The sequence below is a fragment of the Trematosphaeria pertusa genome (assembly GCF_010094035.1).
Source record: "Trematosphaeria pertusa strain CBS 122368 unplaced genomic scaffold BU26scaffold_4, whole genome shotgun sequence".
Classification (NCBI taxonomy): Eukaryota; Fungi; Ascomycota; class Dothideomycetes; order Pleosporales; family Trematosphaeriaceae; genus Trematosphaeria; species Trematosphaeria pertusa.
This window is the reverse complement of record NW_022987215.1, coordinates 1,603,526-1,628,926: the sequence shown is the minus strand read 5'-3', so window position 1 is coordinate 1,628,926 and position 25,401 is coordinate 1,603,526. Positions and strand designations below refer to the sequence as shown.

The window sequence follows — 25,401 nt, the reverse complement described above, 5'->3', positions numbered from 1 at the left end:
GGCTGGAACTCCGGTTGAAATCATCGCAAGCCGCAGCGACGTACAGTAGCAAGGCTGGCCAGCTGTCTGCGGAGCGGATCGCCCCGTCGAGGCACGGTCCTAGGCAGCTCTGTTCTCTCCATGCGAGCTGGTGGCACAGTGGTGTGAGTGAACGATTATTGAGCAACGTCAGGCAACCTGACGTACGATGAACGCGGTACCTGAGCCGCAGTGGAGTTGCAAGCGACTGGCACCGACAGCAGGGAGCGAGTACATAGGCGGCAGCTTACACGTAGGCCAAGACCTATTTCCATTGCTCCTTTCGAAATCTAGCCAGACGTCGTGCACCTACAGGTTAATTTAGGCGCTGAAGGCCACCCAATTCGGTCTAGCGCTCATGCTTCCCAGGTGTAAGCGCCCGACTTAGCTTCCTGGCCCATGTTTGCATCACGACACAACACTCTTCGCAGATTTCTGGTGAATGGTTCACCAGCGTTTTCCGAGCGCTAAGAATGTCTGCCAATCCCTTCGACGAGTTCTCCGAGGCAACGCCTCAGCGGCTGCCCATGCGTACCTCTGACGAAGCGCCTGGAACTGGCCCTGGTACATATTATCAACCTACCATCCTCTGCCTTATTCCCTTCAAATGCGTCAGGAGCAGATCTCATGAGACGAGACCTGTGTGACGCGGTTGCGTGACTCCTATCCTTCAATTTCTTTCCTTGAAGCTGCTGGCTCGGCGCGGTTCTTCCATTCCGTCTTCCCAATGTCTCCGTCCTAGACCCCAAGGTCTGTTCTCCTCCATTCTGCACTCCGGAAGAATGCAGCTTACTCCTACACAGATCTTGTACAACTATGCTCCTAAGCCACCTCGAATGGCTATGCATTATATTGCCTACTCTAATAGCTGCTACGCCGCGGAATTCAATTCCCACAGCAACTCCGTCTTCGCTTCCGGCATCGCTACAACGGGACGTACCTTCATGCGCACAGCCATGCCTGATCTCCTCAATCGGCCAACAATTTCCTCTGGCGTGTACACTTCCACCGGACCTCAGCTGTCTATGTTCCCGTTATAGCTTCAACGGAGAGTCACTCGGTGAAGTGGCTCTTGGATGCATATATGCGTCTTGCCCCACGGTTGACCGCAGTGCCGCCTCAGCGTATAACGCCTGCTTGGGGCAGCGGAACGCTGTACCACCGACCTTGACCGTCCTGACAGTAGTCCCTAGCACGACTGCTTCAACAACAATGGTTTCCTCTCGCTCAGTCGGAACCACTAAGCCAAGCTCAACCATTACCTCTACGACACCTCAGTCCCGCCCAAATCCTACCGATTCTGTGGCCGCCGATTCGATCTCCTTGGCTCCCTCTCCCACCTCCTCGGTGACCAGTACAACAACACCAGTCGCTGCCGCAGATCCTCCGAGGACAATGAAGCCCGCTCAGATAGCTGGGTTGTCAGTAGCCGCTGCGGCAACGTTCATCATCGCAATTGCTCTCATGGCTCTTAGTGTCTTTCTGAGAAGGAGAAGAGAGCGGAAGAATGGCATGCATCTCGATGAGAAGAATTCCCAAAGCCCTTCACCGAGGAGCTACTCAGCACGATTCTCGCAATACTTCGCTCAGGACTCATTGCCACGGGATCCACCAAAGCAATTTTTGATAGTGCCACCTCCAGTGCTACGCAAAACCGGCAGGGCTTCGTTAGCCCCACCATCACGAGAGCCAACTGCGAGTCAGTATCCCCCGAGAAGTGACTCCAAAGCCGCCGGTTATCCAGAACAAATGGACACGCAACCCACCGACCTCAACTCGATCCATCCTCTCCTGCGCCCTGGTGCCGGACCTTCCAACAACTCATCTGATTCCTCTGTGCCACTCGACCAGATTGGGCTTGCAATAAGTGCGGAGCTACCAGAGACCACCTCAAGCAAAATTATTAGTCCCAAACAAAACCCCCGCAAGACTGGTTCAAGACAACAGAGACCAAAGAGTCTTCGACATGATCCCGACATGGCTCAGCGCCCCGATAGCGTCCTCACTCAATCCACCGTCTTTGAGGAAGACGATATAGCGGACCGTCGCAGGGAGTCCAGGCTTTTACCAACGCCTCCATATCCGATCCCCCCAATCCGTAGCTTCCAACCTTCAAGGCCGCCACCCACAGTCAATGTAGCAGCAATGTCGGCAAAAGGACTGGCCACCCGAAGACAGGCACCACGTCACCCCGAGCTGTTTTTGGACATTCCCGTCCGGCATTCTCGGTCCGAGCCTAAAAGAGTTCCCCCAACTAAGAATTCTCCTCCTGCTCCACCTACATTTGCTGCGCAACCAAGGACTCAACCCGGCCCTCGTGTCCACATAACATCAGCCTTGGACGAGAAGCAATCTAAGTCGAACCCCACAAGCACTGCCGAAGCAGGAAACGGCGTAGACATCGACGATTACTACTTCACGGCCCATCAAGAGCCAACGTCGAAGTACCTGACGCCAACGGCCAGTCCAAGCCGCCTCCTCCGACCGAAAGAATCACCAAAGGTGGTCAAAATAAAGCCTAAGAAGTCTTCGAGCACGGTATCGCGAAGCGCATCTAGAGCGTCGACCAACCTGCGAGACTCGGTGTCGTCACAGACCTCATTCGAGACTGTGGATCCTAATGACCCTACTCCCGAAGACGAGGAGGACGAAAAGCAGCTGGCTGAAGACAGCAAACTCTCCCCAGTTGCGGAGTCGCCAATCTCGAATCTCCGATATCCCAAGGTACCACGTGCTTCTAACCAGCTCGTTCCCCGCAGCCCAAGGAGTCCCCAAAGCCAACGGAGCCAGGAAAGCCCACGCGGTCTTCCTGAACCGTCTGGGTTCCTCTTCAACCAACGGAGTGACCGAGACCTGCTCGAGAGTCAGGTACACACAGGCAGTCCTCACACGGCGGACGTTAGAAAACATATGAGGCAGTACCGGCAACATCTGCGAAGCACTAGCCTCGAAACGTGGAATTCAAATTCTATGTCGAATTCCTATCGCAGCTCAGACCGCACCACGCGCGTGCTCAGCGGCCAGTGGCCGAAATCGCCCGCCATGTACGACCCCAACGTCGTAAAGCCCCTCAGCATCCGCACCAGACACTATCACCAGCCATCTGTAGAGATGCAAGATCTAAAGAGCCCCGCGTGGGTGCCCAGGTTGTACCCGACGCGCCAGGGAGACGATCTTCTAATATCCGTTACCTACTCCAAGCCCGGCCAGTAACGGCCTCTTTCCTTTCTTTGTATCATCGTCTTTCCTTTCCTTAACGACTTGTAATCACCGGCAAAGCATAGAGGCCGCGCGGCATATTATCGTGACATGTCTGTCATTTTCCTAGCACGCTGTACACTACGCGATACCTATCAGCACTCGTTTGACACATTCTGCGGCATTAGCACGGCGTTGGGAATCTGGGGACATGTCCAGTGTACGATAAAGCATCCAACAGCCTAGATCAGGCAGATCAGGCATCTCCGAGCCATTTTCTTTCCATGTATCTACGTCTACAAAAATTTCGAAGTTGCGTCTCCGTTTGCCCAGCATCTTCGCGGGCCTCGGAAATTATCAAGGATAAATATCACAGCAAGCGCTGGGCGTGCATGCGCCAATGCCAACCTAAAGTCCAGAACTCGGGCATTCGGGGCATCATTCGACGTGCGTTTGCTGCGGTCGCATTTGTGCTCCCTTGAGAAAAGAAATAATAGTGGAATGATTCGGACAGTTGCGACATTGTCCCGCGATATGGGCACGGCAATGGCATGACCACGCCAGAGCCTAAGACAATGCTACACGCGCCCGGCCGTGGGTGGATCAGCATCTATCGGTCGGCATCGGCTTTTGAGGCGGGTCTGGAAAAGGGAAGATGCGAGGAGACAGGAGTGTGCGGGCCAGTGAAGGCAGTCAGGTCGTGATAGGCTCAATGCGAGGGACAGCGCTCTTCGTCAGCCATGACAGCGCTTAGTGATGGATTGGAGAGAAGACCAGGACGAGCATTGCGGAGTGGGAAGAAGGCTGAAGGCTGCGACGAGGGGCTGATGATGAAGCGGGCGGGCCTTGAGGAGCGCGGCCGGTGGGTGGCAGCGGCGACCCCACTAGACCATGCCTGCCTCATAGTGACAACCCAACACTGATTAATCACCCCATCTAACTACAAAACCCTTCGCTCCTCCCAACGCCCTCTCTGACATCTTTTTCCGACTCCCTCTGCCCATCATGCCGTACGGAAAGGTCGACGAGCTCGCCATCAACACAATTCGAACCCTCGCGGTACGTGTTTTCTGCCCCGCCATTGACAACAGCTGCCCCGCTATCGCAGAATTTCCTCAACAAGCGCTCTGCGCGCTGTCTGCAACGCTCCCCTTCGTCTCACGCGCTTCAATTGCTGATTCTCGCCCTTCTCCAGGTCGATGCCACGTTCCAGGCCAACTCCGGCCATCCTGGCGCCCCTATGGGCATGGCCCCGGTGGCCCACGTTCTCTTCAACAAGTTCATGACCTTCAACCCCAAGAACCCCGACTGGTTCAACCGCGATCGCTTCGTCCTCTCGTACGTACCCCCAATTCCTATACTTGAGCTATTCAATGCGGGCACTCTCTCAATGGCGCGCTGTTCCCGCGGGTTGCGCGTCGTGGTGGGCCCAGGCATGCCTGAAACCCTTTTCCGCGGGGAATCTGTGCCTGAGACAGTTGCTTTTCTTGTCTCTCGGGGCCTCTGGTCTCAAATTTGCCGCTTAAGCGGACAACGGCAGCATTTCCGCGCTGCTCCGCTGCGTTGCGGCGCTATGGCTGAAATTTCTTCTGAACGAGATATGACGAAATCACTCACTCCGAGCGCGCAGTAACGGCCACGGATGCATGCTCCAGTATGCGTTGCTCCACCTTTTCGGCTACGGGGTGAGCATTGACGACCTCAAGAACTTCCGTGTAAGTGCAGACGGCATTTATTAAGTTTCCTCCGAGATCGGCCGCTCATTTCTGGCTATAGCAAGTCGACAGCATCACTCCCGGTCACCCAGAAGCCCACGACACTCCCGGTGTCGAAGTCACGACTGGCCCTCTTGGCCAGGGTTTCGCCAATGCCGTCGGTATGGCTATTGGGCAGGCGCACACTGCGGCTGTCTTCAACAAGCCTGGTTACGATCTGGTCAACAACTACACCTACATGTTCTTCGGTGATGGCTGCGCTATGGAGGGTATTGCCAGCGAAGCTGCATCCACTGCTGGCCACTTGCAGCTTGGCAACTTGATTGCTATCTATGATGACAACCACATCTCCATCGGTATGTCTTTGGCCTCGAGTGGATTGGGTCGCGCTAATACAGACATGCAGATGGTGACACCAAGTGCGCCTTCACCGAGGACGTTTTGAAGCGATTCGAGGCCTACGGCTGGCACACCCAGTGGGTCAAGGATGGTGATCATGATTACGAGGGCATTGAGGCCGCCATTGCTAAGGCAAAGGAGGTGAAGGACAAGCCTTCAGTCATCAAGCTCACCACCACCATTGGTTTCGGATCGAAGCTCCAGGGAACCGGCGGTGTCCACGGGAACCCTCTCAAGGCCGACGACTGCAAGCAAGTCAAGGAGAAGTTCGGATTCGACCCCGAAAAGATGTTCGTCGTGCCCCAGGAGGTGTACGATATGTACCACAAGCACGCTGCGGAAGGTGCAGCTGCTGAGCAAGAGTGGAACAAGCTCTTCGAGAAGTACGGTTCGGAGTACAAGGACCTCCACTCCGACCTCGCCCGTCGGTTAACCAGGAATCTACCGGAAGGCTGGCAGAACAAGCTGCCGACGTATAAGCCTACCGATGCTGCCATTGCATCAAGGAAGCTGTCCGAGAGCGTCTTGGAGGCTATCCACGACGTGATCCCCGAGCTGCTCTCAGGATCGGCAGATCTGACTGGATCCAACAACACTCGCTGGAAGAACGCCGTCGACTTCCAGCCTCCAAACTTAGGCATCGGTGACTGGAGCGGCCGATACATTAGGTACGGCGTCCGTGAGCACGCCATGGCTGCTATTATGAACGGCCTATCCGCATACGGCACCATCATCCCTGCCGGTGGTACCTTCCTGAACTTTGTCTCCTATGCTGCCGGTGCCGTCCGTCTGTCCTCACTTTCCCACCAGCGTGTCATTTACGTTGCTACTCACGACTCTATCGGTCTTGGCGAGGACGGCCCGACGCATCAGCCTATCGAGACTCTCGCTCACTTCCGCGCCCTGCCTAACATGATGGTCTGGCGTCCAGCTGACGGAAACGAGACCTCTGCTGCGTATTACATGGCCCTAACCTCCAAGCAAACTCCCTCTATCCTTGCCCTTACTCGTCAGAACCTGCCGCAGCTTGAGGGATCAACGCTCGAGAAGGCCATCAAGGGCGGCTACGTCGTCCTTGAGAATAAGGACGCCAACGTCACCCTCGTCTCAACCGGTTCTGAGGTCTCACTGTGCCTCGAGGCTGTCAAGACGCTCAAGGAGCAGGGTCTTGTGGCTCGCGTTGTTTCGCTGCCTTGCGTCGAGGTCTTCGATGCACAAGATAAGGAGTACAGACTTTCCGTCATTCCCGACGGCATCCCGACCATGAGCGTTGAGGTCATGTCAACGCTTGGCTGGGAGAAGTACTCGCACGAGCAGTTCGGTCTCAACCGGTTCGGTGCTTCCGGCCCGTACAAGAAGGTCTACGAGGTATGTTCGAGTCCAAAATCCTACAGAACTACAGACTAACAGGTGCCACAGAAATTCGAATTCACTCCTGAGGGTGTCGCTAAGCGCGCCAAGGCCACCATCGACTTCTACAAGGACGTCAAGCCTCTGCGCTCGCCTCTCAACCGTGCTTTCACTCAGCTCATCTAAGCTTTTGGTGGTGGTGGTTGGGGGTTCATTGCGCCGGGTGCTGGTTCATGGTTGCTTTAACGTCCTTTAGGTGAAGCGGTGTGTTTGCGAAACAGCTAGTCACGACAGGAAAATGGGAAGTTATGCGCGTATAGAATTTGATATCTTGATTGGCATATCATCACTCCCGGTGTCCGTCGCTGTGTGGCCATCGAAGCAGTGAAATGGAGTGTGCGCGAGAAGAACCACAACATACCAATGAACGGTGTGTTCTAAGCACCGGCCGCCGTTCCCGCAATGAGGGAAGAGCGAATAGCAGCATAATCAAAGAAGCTCTCCAAAGGTGAGTACTCAGTTTGCAGATTTAAGGCTTGATGTACAAGGATAACCAGATAGCATTCTGATACAGCTATATCTCTAGTCAAGATATCTCTAGTCGAGGCTACATTCTGTGCCCAATTTCTTCGTGTGTTGTTAATGTTGTTGAGAGGAAAGACCAAAGAAGAAAGCGGAGCGACGCGGATGCCAGCTGTTCAAGATAGTGAAGTGGTGGTACAACAGTCTCCGCCGTACATGCTTACATTCGCCACAACACTCCCGTCCGTCAACACGGAGCGGGGGCACAATAGCGGCGAGGGACCAGAACCCAAGCACTGGCACTACCCTCCTCCGACGCCTCGACGCCCTACGTAACGATACCCGTTCGCGGCCGGATATGCAGGGCGTTCATACCCCGGCGCCCACTCGTCCGTGTCCACCGCCATGCCCGAGTCCCTTCTGCTCATGTGTCGTCCTATGGGCTGCCGCCTGGTCTGCTTGATGTAATCCAGCGCATCGGCGATATCGCGCAGGTCTTCCAGCCCTACGTCCTCTTTCTCGGCGAGATACCGTTGCTGAGGCGGGTAGTCGTTATACCCAGGCTCCTGGTGGTGGGCGTAGGACATGCTGCGCTGTGGATGTGGTGGATAGCGCGTGGTGTCGAAGGGGTTGGGGGTCTGCGTGGAGTGGCGGCGGTGGGAGGATAGAGGGGGCCGGGACTGGGGGTAGGTGGGTTGAGGGGGCGGCGCGATGTGATCGTCGTAGTAACCGGCCGCGGCGCGCTGCTGGGGTGGGTAGTCGTTGGGTTGGTAGCGCGCTTTGGCTCGGCGCTGGTCGTAGTCTGGGTTTATGAAGGGGGTTTGGACGAAGCCGTCATCGACGTGTGGTTGAGGGCGGGGGATGGCGCGCGAGCGGAGGGGTGCTTGCGCGAGGCCGCCGGCTTCTGAATGCGTGCGGCTGTGCACGATGCGGTCGCGCGTAGGGCGGAGAGGTTCCGAGAACACGGAGTCATCAGCGGTGGAGTAGGTGGAAGACCCGCCATCGACGAAAGACGAGCTGGTTTCGCTACCGCCAAGGGAGGAGTTGCGGGACATAGGCTGCGCGGCGTACTTTTCCAGTTTGCGGTGCACGTCTTTGTGGGGCAAGCCGGTGGGCGAGATAGAGTGACTGAAGCGTCTGCGGTCACCGCCGTCGCGGGATCGATCAATTTCTGCTCTACGCTCGCGGTCGTTGTCGATATGGTTGTGGATGTGGATGCTACCTGGAGGGAGAGCACCGACTGAGGAGCGAGGCGAGCCGGCCTTAGGGGAGGAACTGTATTTGCCAATTGGAGGGCGCTCGATGTCAGATCGGCTGCTTCGGCCGTGAGATCTCTTTTCCTTGTAGGGCTTTGAGACCCTGTTGCGGCTACGGCTGCGGCTCTTGTGTCGGCTGCGTGATCGGTCATGGTCGTGTTTCCGACCTCGACTGCGCGAGCGCTCAATGGAGCCCCAGGATCCGTCTTCGATGGACCTCGCGCTGAGCGAGCCGCTTGAGCTGCCGGAGTCGGAGGAAGAGTCGCTGTCGGAGTATTCAGGCCGCATCTTGGACGTTGACTTCTGCTTCCTCAGTATGTGTGGGTTGAGAACCTCGATTGGTTGCATACCGGGTTGCATCATGGGAAATGGCCCTGCCTCTGGGAAGGCTCCTGGAATATTCATGGGTCTCCCTTGTTGGTTGGGGTTGGGCAACTGCTGAACCTGCGGGACGGGGACCTGGTGGATTGGGGCCTGATTCGGCGGTGGTGGTGGGGGCGGTATTACCATGCCCTGTGGGCCACCTTGTGGAGGGTGAGGTTGACCTCCACCCCCGGCTTGTGGACCGCGAGGCGGACCTCCACCTGGGCCACCTGGGCCGCCTGGACCGCCCGGGCCACCTGGAGGGGGAGGATGCTGGCCTTGCGCAGGCCCTTGGCCGTGTTGATTACCGTGTTGTTGAGGACGGGGTTGCTGTGGCTGTTGATCGAACTGTTGGTGTCCCATGTTCCCGCCTTGTGGCTGATTATTCCTTGGTGCGCCTCCTTGGCCTTGGTTTCCGCCTTGAGGTCGATGCTGATCCTGAGGCATAGTATTGGGCCTCATGGCACGCGGAGCATCCTGGGGATCGAAAAGACTGAAGGGTATATCTGCCATTGGTCGAGGCTCAGTCTTCAGGATGATGTTAACACGCTTGAGCCTCTTCTTCCCCTTGTCCGGCCACGACCTCACGACCTCCTTTTCGCTTTGCAGGAAGGCGATGGTCCACTGAAGATTGGGATTGTATTGCCAGAGGAATCCGTTCTGATCTTCAACGAGCTCGTTGACGATGCGGCGAGCAGTGTCAGACTTTATGTCCATGAGTTCACGCTTGACGCTAGACTCCCCTCTGCGGAACTTGATCACGTCTTCCTCGAGTTCCCGTAAAGTAATGTGTTGCTGTTGCGGGACTGCATGCTCCCAAGTGTCCTGGTTTCGGGGTTTCTGGAGGGTGAACATGGCCATCTGTGGGTCCGGCAGCGAATCGAAGGCAGCAGAATTGTGTGATACACGAGCTCCAGGAAGGCCTTGCTGTCTCAAGTTGTTCTGATTCGACTGTTGGCCATGGCGAAGTTGGCCGACATTCTGCTGCGGGACTGGCAGTGGGCCTGGGAAAGGGGGCTGGTGTTGGGACTGGACGCGGGCAGCCATTGTGGCCGATGGAGTGTGCCTTGAAGTGAGGGACGGTGTGAAGATATATATGAAGATTTACTAAGGCTACATAGAGTACATGGAGGACGAGTGTAGGTAAGGCAGAAAGGAGCGAGCAAGACAGAGGATGGGGACGGTATGGGGCAAAGGTGGGATGGAGCTGAGGCAAACTCGACCTGCTCGAGAGATAGATATATAGACGGCTCACCCTTGCGGTCTCACGATTCCCGTATAGCTTGCTCGTCCAACACTGTCAAAGTAGAACAAGCTGATGCAGGCGTGGAGTAACGTTTCCTCTCGGGGTGCGGCTATCATAGTCGGAGCTTGCAGGAAGGTAGCATAGAAGTGAAGCTCAATTGGCCCTCTGCCAAGGGACCCGCAAGCCTCGCATATGCGTTGGTTGCGAAGGACTGACCGGCGACAGCCACCGGGGCTCAGAGGGCGAGGCACAGAAATTAGGCAAACGGGTCGCTTCTGGCCAAACACAAGGCAGGATGCGGTCGCACGGAGGCAGTTGAGCCTCCTTGCCTGACCGGAACAGCGACTCCTCGAGTGCTGACACGCGGCCGCTGCGTCGCGATGATAACCGGAAGTCCTTCATGCAGCCTGGCCGGGGTTGCTTTTGATTAGGGCGCCGGTGTGCATGCAGCACGCATCTCTGGTGCTGGGACTGGCAACACAGCGATTAGCGGGGTCGTGTTGCTCGCGATCCTCCCGCAGCTCGCGGCGGATTGGTAGGAGGTGAAGGGTGGTGACGGTAGAGCGAGGAAGTGGCAGTGAGTGGGTCGATGGAGGTGGGCGCACGCAAACGCCTGCGAACGTCGTGACGCTAGGCGGGCGCTTGGGCCGCGGCCAGAACCCGGCCGAATTCCCTCCGGACGACGCAATCCGGCGAGGAACGAGGTTGAGGACAAGCCCTCGCCATCGCCATCGCCGTCGCCAGAGCATCGCCGTCGCTCGCTGCCACCCCGGGCGGGTCTCGCGAGCAAGGCTTCTGCCGTGTCGCTTCCGGCTGACGCTCCCGTCTCATACCGCGCTGCGCTGTCCAGTCCCGCCGCCTCTCCCTCCAACAGCTGACAGCATCTGTGGCACGACGGGGCCCGGGACATTGCGCTTCTACTGCGCGGCACCTATCCGGCCGCAGCGGAGGACAGTCCTCGTCTCTTCCGAGCGATTCACAATCCGACACACGCATCTTGGCGTAGCCCTATGGACAGGTCCCTTCGAAGTAGACGCGCCAGCAGCGTCGAAGACCCTCCGCAGGACCAGGACTGACTCACTGCGTCGACGCGGCAGGGATGGACTCCTTGCATGCGGCTGCAAGCAATCGATTCGCAGAAGCAGCACCTCGCCGTGCATTCGTCCTCCGCAGCAGCTACAGCCTGATGCTCGCGAGACGACGCCCTTTCTGCAGGAGGGTCACGCCCTCCAATGCCGGCCTGCCAATTCGCCCAATAGCCAACACCACGGAGGATCGAAGCAGGATCGAAACGAGTCTAAATCTGGAGTACACCGGACGTTGGCGGCCGAATGGCGCATTACCGCCATCTGGCCTTCCAATTGGCCATCTGGGTCCTCAGCCTTATGGACGGCGTCAACATACCATTCGGTGGATACAAGTAACTTGCAGAGAATGAGGACTATGATAGGCCGTTTCGTCAAAGTATTCTGCTATTGGCAGTTTCTCCCGAATTCATGCTACGGTTGATGTCGAGGACGAGACAGGTCTCCACCGGACACGGTGCGAGCCGTCTTCTCCACTATCAGCCGTCCTTCCGCCGGATATCGACTACCATTATAAATCGGTCCTGGGATAATCGCTGCATCTGACCTGAGGCAGCTTCACAGCTTCGATCCCCTTCAGACCCTGCTCAGACATACTGACTGCTCTTTGTGCGCCTGATTACGAGCGCCCCGTACCCTGCTTGGACCAGTCCCCGCAGTGATCCGCCATCTCGATAGTAGGAGTGCTTCTGACTCTCATCCGTCACGTCCAGCAATGCGCTGCTACTGCACCGAATGGGAAGTTGACCTTCGCCACCAAAACGTAGTGCGACCCTTCCCCCAACGAGGACGATCGCCGTTGCTTAGCATCTGCAACCCTGCGAACACAAGGAAAAGGAAATTCGGGCTGCATTTCGATCTTATCACCAGACTAGGCTAAGACGTATCCGGCGATGCTGCCTTGAAGAGGGTCCTGGGATAATCCTGCACAGCTTTGAGCTTACGAGGACCTCCAGAAAAGCAATGGCCACCTTAGGTAAATGTTATCTGATATGGGACTGCGATAACAATCCTTCAACCATGTACTCAGCCAACCTCGCTTCCTAATCAGCTCCCAATGACATGGGCTCTCTCTCTTATGGGGACTAGGCAACATCAAGGACAGAGCCGCACAATATCAGATACCTCCACCATCCCACTCACCCCCTCCCCGAATTGCCGTCTCAACCTCATGCATCGCCGTCATTCATCCTATACGCCAAGTACAACATTCACTCCGCTGCCGAGCACACCACCGCTCAAATCCGTTGTCCCCTTGGACCAGTGCTCGATCTTCGTCGCACACGGTAGCACCTCAGCTGTCTAGATCTCAGACACTGCCCGCTTGTACCCCCAAACTCCGCTTTCCCCGCGCTGCTTAGCTTCACCGGACGAGAGCGGGTTGCGATCACCACCGTACATCAGGCTGTGACGTAAGTTGATATGCAGATGGATTAGTATGTGCGGCAGTTACTCCCGGCAAGCACGGCATTAGAGGCTTTGACAATCGAAGATCCAGCTTGCAGGCTCTCTGCGCCACCCTGTGGTGCTTCTGTGCCATGACGGGTAAGTACATAGAGGAGTTACATGTGATTATCGCCACCTTCCGTCCGGCATATGCGGAAGTGAGACGTTCGACTGAAGATACGAGAGGGGATTTAGCCTGGGATCAGCTCAGCCACATGCTCCCCTGGTGTGCTATGACCGTCAGTGCAGAGCGGCCCCGTTAAGCACGACTCGATATCCTAGAGGCATCCAAATCCTCAGTAATCTAGCCCGGCAATTACGGAGCCGTCTCCTCGAGCGGACGTTAGAAGAAGAGGGGATATCGCGGCAACGACTTTGGCCACTAATGCAACAGCGCCGCAACGGGTAAGAACATCACTCTTTCACACGTTCTCCCGCGACTTCGATGAATGCCCATGAGGCTTCTACTCTCTAGCAACAGTCTTGCGCCTATGTTAGATCGAATCTCGGCGCTTGGAGCTCGAACGAAGGCCAAGGGGAAAGTCTCAGCCACATGCTGTACTACCCTGCCGTGACGGGTAGCTGCATGATAACTTACCCATACTTGATTCTCGCCTTTTCGAAACAAGTCTGGTCTGCAGCGAGGTCTGCTGATGTGAAATCATTCTTGACTTCCCCCGATCGTCTGCGCCCTCTGCTCTGCTGTGCAATTTGCGCGGGTATGGCGGCTATGGAAGCTTCACTCATTCATGAGACCAGGTATCTTAGCTCCTCAGGCATCCCTCTTTCGCGAGCGATGCTTTGCCTGGCGTCATGATCCTGAGGACACGCCCCGTCGAGACTTCTCACAGCCACACTCTGTCCTACAACACCAGACAGTGATAGACAGCTACCCACAACGTCGTAATACACGCACATGCATTCTCGATCCCGCCCGATGCCAATGCTGAGATCTGAAAGCCTCGTTCCAGCGCCATAAAGAGTATCCATATATACCGGCCGTGCAATATAAAACACAGCCCTGTGCAATCCGTCCGTGCCACACGAGCGGATATACGAGTCTTCGTCTTCAGCTTACACGACCACCCTCGTTCTCGGGCTGGCACTCGCATTAGCACCACCACCTCACGGCTCGACTCGACTCGAATCTGCCTTACCTATCCCATTCCTCTGGTTCCGGCTTCGCTCATGCCTGTCTGTCTGGCTGGCTGGCTGTTTCTTTGTTTGTCGTACAGACTCGCTCACGCCTGTTGAAATAGGCGAGCGAGAAGAGCAGCCAGGTACGCTTCACAACTTGGCTCGCTTCTGTGTTTCTGGAGATGGGCCAAGCACGCAATGGAGCCACACCTTGGGGCAAATACGCTGCCGCTTGGGATTCACGTCTCCACCGCTGTGACCAGCTAGAGAGTAAGAGAGAGATCGTGGCCGAGCCTTAGCAATAGAAAAGGCATATCACAGAACACATCACATTACATGGCACTGGCACTGGCACACTTACTACTCTCACCATCTTCCATTCCCTTACTCCTCTCCACCCACCTAATCTATATACAAACACCTCAACCTCGTTATTAAGATTACCACTCGCTGTAAAGGAGGTAGCCCTTCGTCAGAGGAAGGAAGGTATGAAGAAAAGTCTAGCCCAGCCTCGCTCAGGCGTGATCCCAGAAAAGGAAACAAAATGAGAAGAAAGTAGTACAGCGAGGGTATGAAGTGTATCGTACAAATGCCAATCAATGCCAGCGTCAAAAAACTCAACAAGTGGCCGTCGCAGAAGCCAGGCCAGGACTGCGACAAGGTGAATGTTGAGCCGGGGACGACGGGCAGGCCGCAAAAGGCAACGGGCGAAGGGCGGCAATCGCTCGGTAAACAAAGTGGGCAACCAGACACACCTCCCCGCATCCTGAAAAGGGCAACGAAAGCCACCGTCCTCTAAATGTCTCACCCCAAACGAGCGAAACACGAGGCGACGACTTAGAGGTGCTCGCACCCACACCTGATTCCCGCAATTCCAACGCCCTCCGCACGATCCCGTAAGATCCAGAAATCGCGCGATTATTGCAACACGAGGGTGTGAAGAACGCGGTACATTAGGGTAGCCCGCCTCACTTTTGCCGGTCTGACGCCTCCGCCCCGCTTCCTACAACGCCCTGTCACGTGCCTCAGCTCAGTTCAGCCGGGTCAGCCCGCTACCGCAGCGGGTACTGGACGTCCTCTACACCCCTCTTAATTACGTCTTCGAGCCTCCACCTGGGCGGCTTGATGACATGTTGCTCGTCGACGCAATCCTTCCATTGCACAGCGAGCTCCTCTGGGTCCGCGCCACCAGCGACACCACTGCTGAACTTGAGCTGAAGCAAGTCGCCCACCTCGTCGCACGCCGCGAGCATACGGTCCAGATCTTCCTTCGTGTGCGCGGCCGAGATACAGAAGCGTGCTCTTGAGGAGACGAGAGGTGTAGCGGGGTATCCAACGACCACGACGGAGATCTTGCGCTTCAGCATTTCATGGGAGAAGGCGGGCATTTTGGCTGGGTTGTAGAGCATGACCGGGATGATGGGTGAATCGTCGTGACCATAGACAATATAACCTAACCTCTTCAGGCCCAGCCGGAGATACCGCGAGTTGAAAGCCAGCCGTTGGAGACGTTCCTCGCCCTGACCGGGAACGATTTCACCGCTGATGATGCGTAGCGCGGAAGCAATCTGGACAAGGACTGGCGGGAACGGTGATTCGGCAAACAGCATGGCGGCGTTCTGCGTCCTGAGCTTGTCGATTATGGACTTATCTGCAGCAATGTATCCTCCGTTTGCACCGAAAGACTTTGTAAGTGTGCCCATCAGGATGTCGACTTCGGAAGGATCGATGCCGAAGTAGTCGCAGACGCCGCGTCCTCGGGGGCCGACTGCACCAATCGAGTGTGCCTCGTCGACGAAAAGATTGAACTTGTACTTCTTCTTGAGCTCTACCAAGGCGGGCAGATTGCACATTGTTCCTTCCATGGAGTACAGGCCTTCGACGGTAACTAGGATCTTCTTCCACGGGCGATGGGTGCGTGGCTGGCCCTGTGAGATAGCTTCGCGCAGTATTCGTTCCAGATCTCTCATGTCATTGTGCTTGAACATCCTGATCATAGCTCCAGAAAGACGAGCGCCGAACCGGATGGAGGAGTGATTGAGCTCGTCAGAAAGCATGAGGCAGCCCTTTCCAACCAAGGTCGAGAAAGATGTAGCGTTCGTCACGAAACCCATAGAGAAAACCATAGATGCGGGCTTGCCAACAAACCTCGCAATCAGATCTTCGACCTCAACCGTCAGTTCAGACGTTCCAGCGTCTGCTCGAGGGCTAGCCATAGTGACGCCGTACTTCCGAATTGCCTGCTCTGCCGCGTCGGCACAAGGCCCCTCGGACTGGGCAAATCCAAGGTAATTGTATGAGCTCATGTTGAGGGTCTCGGTGGTGGTCCCGAGGAGCTTGAAAGTGTTGTTTCCATCGCTCGACTTGCGGTCGAGCAGCGTGATGTATCGTCCAGGAACGCCGGTCGTGGGTCGTGAAAAGCAGTCGTTGATTCTTATTTTCAATCTCCGCGTGTAAAAATTGTCGAAATCGCTGTTCAAAGGAGCGTATCCGTCCCTCTCCTTCAGGTGGCTGTAGTGTTGCCGTCTGAAGCGCTTGCCGAAGAAATCTCGAACATGTCCGAATACGATTAAGATTAGATAGCTGATGTAGGTCGTAAGTAGGAAGTAATAGGGTGGCTCGTCTTCTATCGGATCTCCAAACTCTCCCTCAGCCTGGCTCGTACAGCGGTGGCTCTGCGAGCCGATGGGTCCGAATTGTGCATTTGCTCTGGCGATTCGTCGCGCTTCCTCGGGGTCAGGGGGCTGAAACAGGGTCTTCTGCTCGCTTGGCATCTTCTCACCGGTCGCGGTGGTGAGATTGATAGCCGGCAGGGAAATGGACGCTGAATTGATCTGCTGTAAAGGCGACGGCGAATCGAGGAGGGCCTGCTGCTGGGCTACGAGGGCGTCTCGCAGGGCAGCAGCCTCGCTCCGTGTCCTGGGCGAATTGCCGCCAAACAGCGATGTGAACTTGTTTCCTCTGGTGAAAGACGTACGTCGCGGCTGCTCCCTCTTCTCGTTCAGAGCATCGAGGGAGGGAGAGGGGGAAGGGGAGGCGGTCGCGAACGGATTGATGCTTCGAGTAGGCATGGCAAACAATCTATGAGGATGCTTTGTGGGAGGATGAAAGGTATGCGCTTGTGTTCTTTCTCTTCTCGAGCTCGAGCGAGGCACTGGTCGTCGTTTTCGGAACGGAGGCGGTGAGAGTCGGAAAGCGAATCGCTACAACGCTGGGAATACTGAACGCGGGAAATTAGCATGCGACGTGAAAGAGAATTCCCAGCGTCGAGGGTTCGGAGTGCGGAGAAGCTGGAGCGGAGGTTGTTGGGGTTATAAGGTGATGTTGTGCGCTGCTGCGTTCATGCAGACGGTGGTTCGATGATTCGAGGGTTGCCGGGGACGTCCGGATAGGAAGCTGCGGAGGATGCGGAGAAGCATGCACGTCGAGATTGACCTACAGAGAGATAATGCTGACAGCTCGACCGTCGGGCGGCTATCTCGCCCTCTTCCGCCGCAATTGCGCCTCGCGCAGCGTGCTGCTCCACAAGACGTGTGCTCTCGTGGCGCAGGGCTGCTCGCGGGCTGCCAGGGACGCCAAGCGCTAGTGACAGTACCTGACGTCGATGTTCCGCGGCCAGCTGTCGACGCAGCGCGCTCCGAGGGGGTTGACGGGCAGAGTGTCGCGTGAGCAAGAGGTAAGAGACGAGATCGCAGCGAGAATGAGCCTACAGCCAAGGGGGGCAGCTCTTTTAGAGGCAAAATTGTGATGGTTGGGTTGAGTAAAATGAGCTGCATGGGTCCGCCAGTCGCCACTTCCTAGCGAGCCCGGGAGCGTCAGGGGCACCGCCTGTGCCTGGTATCGCAAGCCTCGCCGGTTCCGATGCCGACGACGCCCATCAAACAGTCTGGCCGTTGACTCCTTTCCCCCATTTCCCCATCACCCATCAACGCCAGCTGCATTACGTCTACATCTCGTCAATTTCCTCTACTCTCAATCACGCCTGCCTGCCTATCACAGATGTGACAGCTCTTGGCACGTAAGCTTAATCACCCAAAACATGCACTGGATGGTACATCCCTCCCAATTTAGAATATGATCGATCCTCTTCACGCCCATATTTCTGCGCAAGGAGACAACCCGACCTCGCCCTCTTGCGGCCGAGAATTCTCCGGCTTCAAGGACTTGCGGTGCAGATACTGTAGCACGCGCCTGTAAAGCCCTCCAGAGTGGCTGTTACGCTCGCTCTAAATCACCGGAATGCAGCTCTGGATGGGGAGGCCTTACGCCTTGCACAAGAAGTCACGGCATCTCCAACTCCACGCTCGAATGCTTTTCTTCTCCATCGAAAATCTTCTTAACGCTGACCTCATCCGGCTAGCCGTATGCATCCTAGCTACTAAGGTAGAGAAATCATTTCCAAATTGAATGAACCTCGGACACCAAGCTGGGTACTACATCTTCCCACATTCGACAGAACAGCCAGGTTGTGGAAGACATACAAAGCGGCCATCTGCGGGTGGATTATACCGCCTACTGAGCTTCAACTCGCAATGCCTAACGACGGGGTGTGCCATCGGATGCGGAAGAACGGTATATTTACGCTATGTACTATCCTGTCTCTGAGACGTTTCCGTAGCGCCGCCTAGGATGTGTGCGCCGCAATGGTTCTGGTACCCGGAGCTGGTCCAAGTGGACCTTCGCACAATTCCAAGGGCAGTCTTGAGTGCCCGTGTGCCCGATCATTTCATCTTTGAACCAACTAGTGCCCTCGTTGTCTTGACAGTGGCGGATGTCGGAAAGGAAACTCTGCCACTCCCAAACATCCGACTCCTGAACAGAGCCATGTCTGTTTGATGTACCATTAAAACAAATCCTCAGGCAGACGATAAGTCTTCTGACGCCGTCGCGTAACGACGCCCATTCAGCGTCGCCGTACTCGCGGGCCACTGCCCCACCACAGCCAAACTGCCACCGAAAGTTGAACAGACATAGGTGGTAGCACCCCAACCAGTGGTGTATGGACGACTCCTGCGCCCCGTAGTGCGCCACTTCTCTACGTCGCGTGGGAGGAGGCTGACTGTGTGATCTTGACGCAGTGTTTCGTGTACGAGCCGCTCGATACTGCATCAGCGTGATAATGCTCGTATCATCTTGCGTGCTGTCGACGAGGTCCAGGAAGGGTTCCCTTTCGTGGTTTAAGGCGTCTCTGATATCAATAGGCTCCGTGAGTATATCCTTGGACCCGACCAATTCCCAAGGACCTTCGTCATTCTCATCCTCAGTCGGAGGCCATGTTATTGTCTTGGGAACGTGGCTCTCTTTTGTAAAGGCTCCGGGCAATGGGTGCAACTTGTACACCGGGACATGGATATGGTTACGGAATGTCAGACTCCAGTCTGATGGTTCCGGACCGTATACTAGTTGCCCCAGTATCGCCCCGTTGTAGGGAATTGCGGAGGGATCGTAACCTTTTTGAATGCCCAGGGATTCCCAAGCCCGACTCTCCCTAGCCCCGTACTCACAGAGACTCAGCCCTGCTTCCTGTAACATGCTAGCCCAAACGAGTAAGGCCTTCAATTTCCTTTCGAATTCTCTTATATTGCCGGCTACGGTCCCATTTCTGGCGTCTAAATGCGTTCGAAGGGGTGTGAATCTCTGGCCTCGATCTCGTGCAATGCAGCAAGGGTTAACACCATTCTTCAGGACAGCAACGCCAATTTCAAACCATGAATTCAGCTCGTTCCGATGAGGGGAGCGCCAGTGCATCAGGTTCGAAAGCTGCTGAGCAACATAGTGCAACACCGATATGCCGTTTCGACTTCTAAGAGTAGCAAGTTTTGTATCCGAAGGTGGCAACTGGATGCAGTGGAGAAAACCAGATGGGTCCATGCAAGACCCGGTTCCAACTCGAACGGCGAATTCAAATCTGGACTCCGTTGGGAGGTTGAAGAACCCTGGGAGCTGAGTCTCAAGGATCAAATCCAGACATTGCTTGTGTGCACAGATATCGAGCCAACCATAGCGGACCTCTTCATCATCTAGGTCGGCCTCGAAATCAGGAGATCCCATGAAAAAGCGATACATCTGAGAAGTTTCTTCTCCATCCAGATGCGAATGGTTGGCCGCGTAGTAACCCAACGCAGAACTCAACAGCGCCGCCTGATCTGGCCAGGTGGTCTGACTCAGGAGAAACTGGCACACTTCTAATTGTCCATGTCTCGCAGCTTGCTAACTCTTACGTTAAAATGGCCGCCATAGACTTGGATGCAAGAACTCACTTCGATCAAGGTCAGGCTATAGTCCCCTGAGTAAAATTTAACGTCCAACGGAGTTGCTTGCCCATTCTCAAAGAGCCTCTGCATGCTCGCAATATCGCCAGAGGCACAGTATTTAAAGATTGGTGAGCCCATATGGATGACGCTATATGTACGCAGATGCATACTTCGCCGACATTGGGCACTGGTAATTTCGAGGTCCCAAATGCGAGCGCAAAGCCAGGTCGGGAGTCGGAAAGTAAACCGGAGATGCCTTCCGTCTTTCTTCTGCTTGACTGGCTTTGTTGGAAGAGAGCTACTGGTCTCATGATAAAGCTGTTTTGCTGTTAGTGCCTCGATGGTGTCTATCTCTGGATGTTATTGCAGTTACTCACCACCGCCGAGTTGCTTAATGTGGCTGGAGTGGTATACGGTATGGCCAAAGCCGGCTGGCTTGATGAACCTGGTGGTCCACGGAGCAAGGCCAGTTGTTCGGAAAGCCTCGTGTTTGCAACGGAGACCTGAGCGTCCAGCTCACTCAGGAGTGTGCCTTGCCGAGCGAGCAAGTTGTCATGTACTTGATCTCGCCGTCTCTGTTCTGCACCCATATACATCATGTACGCAAGTTCCAACGAGCTCTTCGCCCTCTCCAGGTCATCGAGTAACTCCTTGACTTCCTGCTCTTTGAACACGGAATATATCTTGCCAACCGTTCTGCCGTATTTCGCCATGTGGAGCTCCATTTTGTCGACTGCTCGCCGAACGTCACCCGTGCTCTGATAGCATTCCATCATGCAGCGCTCAAGCAGAGCTCCGCTATGACGGTCATGCTGCCGGTGCTGTTCCAGCTCTTTTAGAGCCATGGCCATCGTCTCCAAACTGAACACCAATCTTGCGACTGTTTGTGGTGCGTTTTTGGCTGAATGGTAGAGTCTATTCAGCTTCGTTGCGGTCTCAGCCAACTGGATCGCCAGCGACAGAAAGCTCGCTCCTCCGGCGACCACACCGAAGACGGCTTCAACGCCAGACATTGCGATGAGTGCTCGATTATCAAAATTGTGTGAATAGCGGAACCGACCAAGAGCGAAGAGGCGGTGTCAGTCTGGAAAGTGGGGTGTCTATGTGCAAGGCTGAGCTTTTGGAGGAGTAGTAGCGCAAGGCGTGCCTGCCCGATCAGGTAAGGAAAGCGCGGCGTGAGGCTGGAACGCCAGACATTGGGACTCGGGATGGTTGTTGAGGTGTTTTGAAGGTGACACTCAAGAGGATGGGGAAGAGGTATCAGTACGGAAGGATGAGTGTCAACGCGAAGGTTGACCCGAGGCTGAGCCTTGGAGCCGGCGGTGTAACGCGCGCCTGCCCAATCAAACGGGAGGGCTCAGTGCCAGGTTGACAGCCCGTCAGCCCAACGTCCCTAAGCAAGTGGATACTGGTTGAAACAGTACGTGATCACATAACTACAGCCGTTTAGAACTCTACTCGGTGTTTGGAATGATGTCTTCTTGCTCATCCACGGACAGATAGACTGGGATAAGTAACCTGAAGAAAGCTTTCAGTCCGCACAGCGGCCATTTCATCCGCAACCCCTAGAAGAAATCCTCAAGATCTTCCCTCGCTCCTCCATCTGAGCAGCACGATATAGGAGAAAAGAGAAAACCCGTCGACATGAAAAGTGCCCAAATGAGAAAGAAGTTCCAAGAAAGCCAACGAGATAGACACAGCTCAACAGACACAGCAGATGCTTGCACCACATGACCTCCAACACCCCCAGCGACAGCTGGCTATCCTCTGATCCTCTTCCATGAAGAATGAGGTGGTAGCGCAGGCTCGACCAGTCCGCCTTGCTATGTGTGTGATGATACCCTTCGTTCCAACCTTGCAACGCCGTAGAAATCCCGATCCTTTAATGGTGGTCGTTCAATTTGCGTTACGTGGTTGGTCTGGGTAATAGTCGAATTAAGTATCCGTTAGACGGATGATAGTAGAAAAAAATTCCGAATGCTGTATGCAGTATTTCGAGCATTTTGAGCCGAGTATGTAGCATGGAGGCGAGCTAATTATGTATTGTAAGGCATATGAGCGTGAGGGCAGCTAAAGTTCGAACCTCTTTCGAGGCCATCCTTTGCGCACCAAGGCTCGTTCGCCGGGCAAGGACAGCGGCTGGGTATTAGAATGAGAAAACCGGAAGACAAGGAACATGTCAAAACCAAGGCCGTCGCTACATCTGATGATTCTCAGGTGATAAGCTCGATGGGTCTATCGTGCCGAAAGACACCAGGTTCTGCATGTCCAAGTCGTCGGCGTTCTCTTCCAACGGGGATCGGAATGGTAGGTTGAGGGTTTGCTTCGCGTACATATCGGTCATCTGTAGCGCTTCCTCCGACATTCCGTGCTCATGTGACATGGGATACACATCCGCAGAGCCATCTCGGCCAAAGGAAGATAGCGGCGGGGATTGGTTCGCAATGATTGGATCGGGATGACTCATCGACGGCATGGGCGATGTTGCTGCGGCGGAGTGAGGCGGAGGTCCCATGGGCGTGTGGATGTACGGAGGAATATTGTACTGCGGGCCGAAGTTTGAAGCAGGCACGCCATCTGTGGGCGGGCCAGATGTGAAGAAGGCCGGTGTGCCATACTCAGAAGGTGAATTGGCGGTTGTCGCCGACATGGGGTATTGGCGGTAATCCATACCATAGCCGGCCGAAGTGTCAATGCTAAGGTTAGGGCCAATAGGACCGGACGCGCTCTGTGGGATGGGCGCAAAAATTTCAGGGTTCGGAGTGTATGGTGACGGCTCCGGGTGGATAAGGAAAGAAGGCATCGGGTTGCGCAGCAGTGAGAAGTCCACTGCGACGGGAACAGACCGACTGCGCTGGCGCTTGTGTCCACGGGCGTGAAGACCACCGGGACCAAACGGCGAATCCTGAAACACGCCTAGATGGGGATGTGCGACATGGTTGGGTTGCGAGGCTGGGCGGTGGTTGATTGGTGACACCGGGGCCGAGACAGCAAGAGCGTTCGGATCGTAGATGTTGTGGCGGTTCTGAAACGATTCCAGCGAGACGAGCTTCGCCAGCTGTCCGCTAAGCACCTTCGGGTGGCCGCCTAGGTGATGCACTAGAACCTGAGAAGCCTGCTGTTCCTCCGTAAAATCGCCACACTGGAAGAATCCACCTGATCCGGAAGAGTCCATGAAGAAATTCGGCGGGCGGTTGAGCTCCACGATGAGTCCTCCAGGGCGCTGCGAGGCTCCCTCAGCGTTACCATTCATGTCGCCATTTTCCAAGGTGATGTTCTTAATGTACGAGAAGGGGTACTCGATCTTGTATCCTGCTGAATCATTGTTGATGTAGTAGGTCACGCAGCACTTCTCAGGCGAGTAGAATATGACGAGGTCCATCGCGCTCTGGCCAACGCGTCGCCAGCTGCCAATGCTCAGCGAACGGCATGCGAAGTGGTGGATGACTGAAGCGCGTTAGCTGCGACTGGTCTTGATTCATAGTTTCAACTCGGGGCACAACTCACCGACTTTGGAGTTGCTAGTGTCCGTGTTGAGGAGCATGCCGCTACCGTATGCGGCCATTGACCCACCAGCGCGGCCAAGAAAGCTCGTTCCTATCGACTTGCCTGACTCCATGGCCTGAAGAGCGAGGTACCGTCGCATTGACTCCGGGATATCGTTGCAATCATCCCCGTTTTCGATGCTCTTCTTAGCAATGTTCTTTATTTTGGCGCGTCTGAGCGTTTGTTAGTGCCAAAACCAAACTCAATTCGCGCTCTGACAGTACCTGTTTTGGAACCATATCTGCACCGAGCGTTCGGTCATGTTAATCTCCGATGCTATCCTCTCCCGCACGGCAGCCGTTGGGGTGGGGTTTTTGTTGAATTCCAGCTCCAAAGTCACCAATTGATCCTGAGTGGCCCTCTGTCGCTTCTGATTCTTCTGCTGCTGGGTGAGGGTGCTCTTCCGCGGCGGTCGTCGCGGGGCTGAGCTGTGTGTTGGGGTGACGGCGGAAGCGGCAGGTGAGGGCGTCGGGGCCGGGTTACCGTCCTCGGTCGCCTGCATCTTGGATGCCTATCGCGTCTGAGAAAGGGTCGGATACGTGAAGGGATCGGCCGAGCTGGTCGCCTGTCTATATCGTCGTAAAGGGTCGTGAAGGAATGGGTCCAAGCAATAGTGGGTATGCGAATAGAGAAGGAGCTTGGTGAAGCTCGCGGCGGGATCAATGCCAAAGGAGCGTAGGGTTCCGCGTGAGTCCTCGAGGCTCGAAATCACCGTCCAGGCGCACGTGAGAAGCTGTCAAGGAAAGAAGCTGCTAGCCGGGGAGCAGGAATGAAGTCGTATCGACCGGGAGCGATTCGGAAGCCGGAGAAGGAGTGCAAGAGAGATGAGATCCTAAGGAGTGGACGGCAGAGCCTAAGGGTGCAGTATGAAATGAACGTGGGCGAAGGCCGAAAGGAGTGGCGGCTCTTCGCAGAAGTCGACAAGAGAAAGAGAAGGCTCACAGAGATCGCACCGGCGGCGAGGTGACGATGCGAAATCCGGATAGAGGAGATCAGGCGGGTGTAAATGAGGGACTTGGTGAGGGAGCGAAAGGGGAGATTAAGGAAGGGGCCTTCAAGCCAGCGGGCTAGGGGGAAGGCGCGCTAAACCAGCCTTGGCGGCGCGCTCGAAGCAGCAGGTGCGCCGGGCACGCCCAAGCGGGCAGGACCAGAGACACTATTCTTGTACCGCCGCCAGGCCGTTTGGCGCCGGCGACACTCCAGCGCGCAGCATCTATTGCGCGATGCCGAACGCTTGTTCACTCTTCTCATCAGTTTGTTGCGAGCCACGCCGGCGTCGAGCTGCCAGAGCGGCCGTCGCGCACCGCCCAGGCGTGCTGGCATCGAGCCCCGGGGCGGCCGAGCAGGCAGACAGAGCGCGGACAGGCACGGCGAGCGGCTCGGAGTCGGACAGCCCTGGCCACCCCCATCGGTGCGTGGGCGACAGGGTGGGCGTGGTGCTGCGATGCCGTGTCATCAAGCTCCATCCCAAGACTCAGGAGGCCTTTCGCGGACGGGGCCCTCCCTCGCCCGCAAACACTGGCCGCTAGCCTGACGACGGCTATTTGGCCAACCACTGGGAGCGGCTCCGCGCACGAACGTCTTAAAACGTTTTGCATGCTGGCGCATAAAGGTACAGGTCGTTCGAGAAGCGCGATTTACCCACAGTCCGCACACGCTGCGGGGCCAGGAGTGGAGGAAAAACATGTCCGGGAATAGCATAAGGGCAGCAGCTTGCTTGGTTTGTGCATCTGAGGGGTGCTCATGCCGCTGCCTGTTCAGTGGGCACAACCTCACGCAGCGGAGTCGATTGTGCAGCGTGTTCTCGTGCAAGGAAGCCGACTGTGAGCCACCGCCCGGCCGATTGATTCACGTAGAGGCTTGCGA

General features: G+C 55.8%; 10 protein-coding genes across 10 annotated transcripts; 4 read left to right on the top strand and 6 right to left on the bottom strand.

Moving 5' to 3' along the window:
• Positions 1-1,413: 1,413 nt before the first annotated feature.
• Positions 1,414-3,231, top strand: BU26DRAFT_422727 (uncharacterized protein; the record flags this gene model as incomplete). The annotated part of the gene is made up of 3 exons (XM_033823478.1): positions 1,414-1,659; positions 1,708-1,717; positions 1,763-3,231. 3 exons carry the CDS (start codon positions 1,414-1,416, stop codon positions 3,229-3,231), a joined length of 1,725 nt encoding a protein of 574 aa, XP_033687261.1.
• An 888-nt stretch (positions 3,232-4,119) lies between these two features.
• Positions 4,120-4,972, top strand: BU26DRAFT_254094 (uncharacterized protein). The gene is made up of 2 exons (XM_033821178.1): positions 4,120-4,275; positions 4,412-4,972. The coding sequence occupies exons 1-2, from the start codon at positions 4,222-4,224 to the stop codon at positions 4,847-4,849; spliced, it is 492 nt and encodes a 163-aa protein (XP_033687260.1). The 5' UTR covers positions 4,120-4,221; the 3' UTR covers positions 4,850-4,972.
• Positions 4,417-7,188, top strand: BU26DRAFT_516922 (transketolase). Its single transcript, XM_033828446.1, has 4 exons — positions 4,417-4,931; positions 4,993-5,287; positions 5,338-6,698; positions 6,750-7,188. The coding sequence occupies exons 1-4, from the start codon at positions 4,863-4,865 to the stop codon at positions 6,864-6,866; spliced, it is 1,842 nt and encodes a 613-aa protein (XP_033687259.1). The 5' UTR covers positions 4,417-4,862; the 3' UTR covers positions 6,867-7,188.
• A 316-nt stretch (positions 7,189-7,504) lies between these two features.
• On the bottom strand, positions 7,505-10,277 carry BU26DRAFT_548904 (uncharacterized protein; the record flags this gene model as incomplete). Its single annotated transcript, XM_033831966.1, has 1 exon — positions 7,505-10,277. The coding sequence occupies exon 1, from the start codon at positions 9,866-9,868 to the stop codon at positions 7,505-7,507; it is 2,364 nt and encodes a 787-aa protein (XP_033687258.1). The 5' UTR covers positions 9,869-10,277.
• A 372-nt stretch (positions 10,278-10,649) lies between these two features.
• Positions 10,650-11,722, top strand: BU26DRAFT_254029 (uncharacterized protein; the record flags this gene model as incomplete). Its single annotated transcript, XM_033821177.1, has 1 exon — positions 10,650-11,722. A coding segment is annotated over one exon (927 nt), but the record flags the coding sequence as incomplete, so codon positions are not given.
• A 2,201-nt stretch (positions 11,723-13,923) lies between these two features.
• On the bottom strand, positions 13,924-14,643 carry BU26DRAFT_254012 (uncharacterized protein). The gene has a single exon (XM_033821175.1). The coding sequence runs from the start codon at positions 14,498-14,500 to the stop codon at positions 14,138-14,140; it is 363 nt and encodes a 120-aa protein (XP_033687256.1). The 5' UTR covers positions 14,501-14,643; the 3' UTR covers positions 13,924-14,137.
• On the bottom strand, positions 14,644-16,952 carry BU26DRAFT_254011 (serine palmitoyltransferas-like protein 2). Its single transcript, XM_033821174.1, has one exon. The coding sequence runs from the start codon at positions 16,804-16,806 to the stop codon at positions 14,788-14,790; it is 2,019 nt and encodes a 672-aa protein (XP_033687255.1). The 5' UTR covers positions 16,807-16,952; the 3' UTR covers positions 14,644-14,787.
• BU26DRAFT_254020 (uncharacterized protein) lies at positions 16,927-17,624 on the bottom strand. Its single transcript, XM_033821176.1, has one exon. The coding sequence runs from the start codon at positions 17,509-17,511 to the stop codon at positions 17,047-17,049; it is 465 nt and encodes a 154-aa protein (XP_033687254.1). The 5' UTR covers positions 17,512-17,624; the 3' UTR covers positions 16,927-17,046.
• Positions 17,625-18,058: 434 nt separating this feature from the next.
• On the bottom strand, positions 18,059-21,331 carry BU26DRAFT_602671 (uncharacterized protein). Its single transcript, XM_033835369.1, has 3 exons — positions 20,367-21,331; positions 19,996-20,307; positions 18,059-19,945 (listed from the first exon to the last, which is right to left on the bottom strand). Exons 1-3 carry the CDS (start codon positions 21,000-21,002, stop codon positions 18,326-18,328), a joined length of 2,568 nt encoding a protein of 855 aa, XP_033687253.1. The 5' UTR covers positions 21,003-21,331; the 3' UTR covers positions 18,059-18,325.
• A 622-nt stretch (positions 21,332-21,953) lies between these two features.
• Positions 21,954-24,411, bottom strand: BU26DRAFT_253683 (uncharacterized protein). The gene is made up of 3 exons (XM_033821172.1): positions 23,760-24,411; positions 23,497-23,708; positions 21,954-23,436 (listed from the first exon to the last, which is right to left on the bottom strand). The coding sequence occupies exons 1-3, from the start codon at positions 24,035-24,037 to the stop codon at positions 22,187-22,189; spliced, it is 1,740 nt and encodes a 579-aa protein (XP_033687252.1). The 5' UTR covers positions 24,038-24,411; the 3' UTR covers positions 21,954-22,186.
• Positions 24,412-25,401: the final 990 nt, after the last annotated feature.

Bases quoted from the DNA above. Each gene is read 5' to 3' on its own strand.
- BU26DRAFT_254094 (XM_033821178.1), top strand. From the start codon at position 4,222: ATGCCGTACGGAAAGGTCGACGAGCTCGCCATCAACACAATTCGAACC. The intron at 4,276-4,411 runs GTACGTGTTTTC...GCCCTTCTCCAG, and splicing joins ACACAATTCGAACCCTCGCG to GTCGATGCCACGTTCCAGGC.
- BU26DRAFT_516922 (XM_033828446.1), top strand. From the start codon at position 4,863: ATGCTCCAGTATGCGTTGCTCCACCTTTTCGGCTACGGGGTGAGCATT. The intron at 4,932-4,992 runs GTAAGTGCAGAC...TTCTGGCTATAG, and splicing joins ACGACCTCAAGAACTTCCGT to CAAGTCGACAGCATCACTCC. The intron at 5,288-5,337 runs GTATGTCTTTGG...ACAGACATGCAG, and splicing joins TGACAACCACATCTCCATCG to ATGGTGACACCAAGTGCGCC.
- BU26DRAFT_254012 (XM_033821175.1), bottom strand. From the start codon at position 14,500: ATGCGGGGAGGTGTGTCTGGTTGCCCACTTTGTTTACCGAGCGATTGC.
- BU26DRAFT_254011 (XM_033821174.1), bottom strand. From the start codon at position 16,806: ATGCCTACTCGAAGCATCAATCCGTTCGCGACCGCCTCCCCTTCCCCC.
- BU26DRAFT_254020 (XM_033821176.1), bottom strand. From the start codon at position 17,511: ATGCAGCTCATTTTACTCAACCCAACCATCACAATTTTGCCTCTAAAA.
- BU26DRAFT_602671 (XM_033835369.1), bottom strand. From the start codon at position 21,002: ATGTCTGGCGTTGAAGCCGTCTTCGGTGTGGTCGCCGGAGGAGCGAGC. The intron at 20,308-20,366 runs GTGAGTAACTGC...ACAGCAAAACAG, and splicing joins CATTAAGCAACTCGGCGGTG to CTTTATCATGAGACCAGTAG. The intron at 19,946-19,995 runs GTGAGTTCTTGC...CGTAAGAGTTAG, and splicing joins ATAGCCTGACCTTGATCGAA to CAAGCTGCGAGACATGGACA.
- BU26DRAFT_253683 (XM_033821172.1), bottom strand. From the start codon at position 24,037: ATGCAGGCGACCGAGGACGGTAACCCGGCCCCGACGCCCTCACCTGCC. The intron at 23,709-23,759 runs GTACTGTCAGAG...ACAAACGCTCAG, and splicing joins CAGATATGGTTCCAAAACAG to ACGCGCCAAAATAAAGAACA. The intron at 23,437-23,496 runs GTGAGTTGTGCC...AACGCGCTTCAG, and splicing joins CACTAGCAACTCCAAAGTCG to TCATCCACCACTTCGCATGC.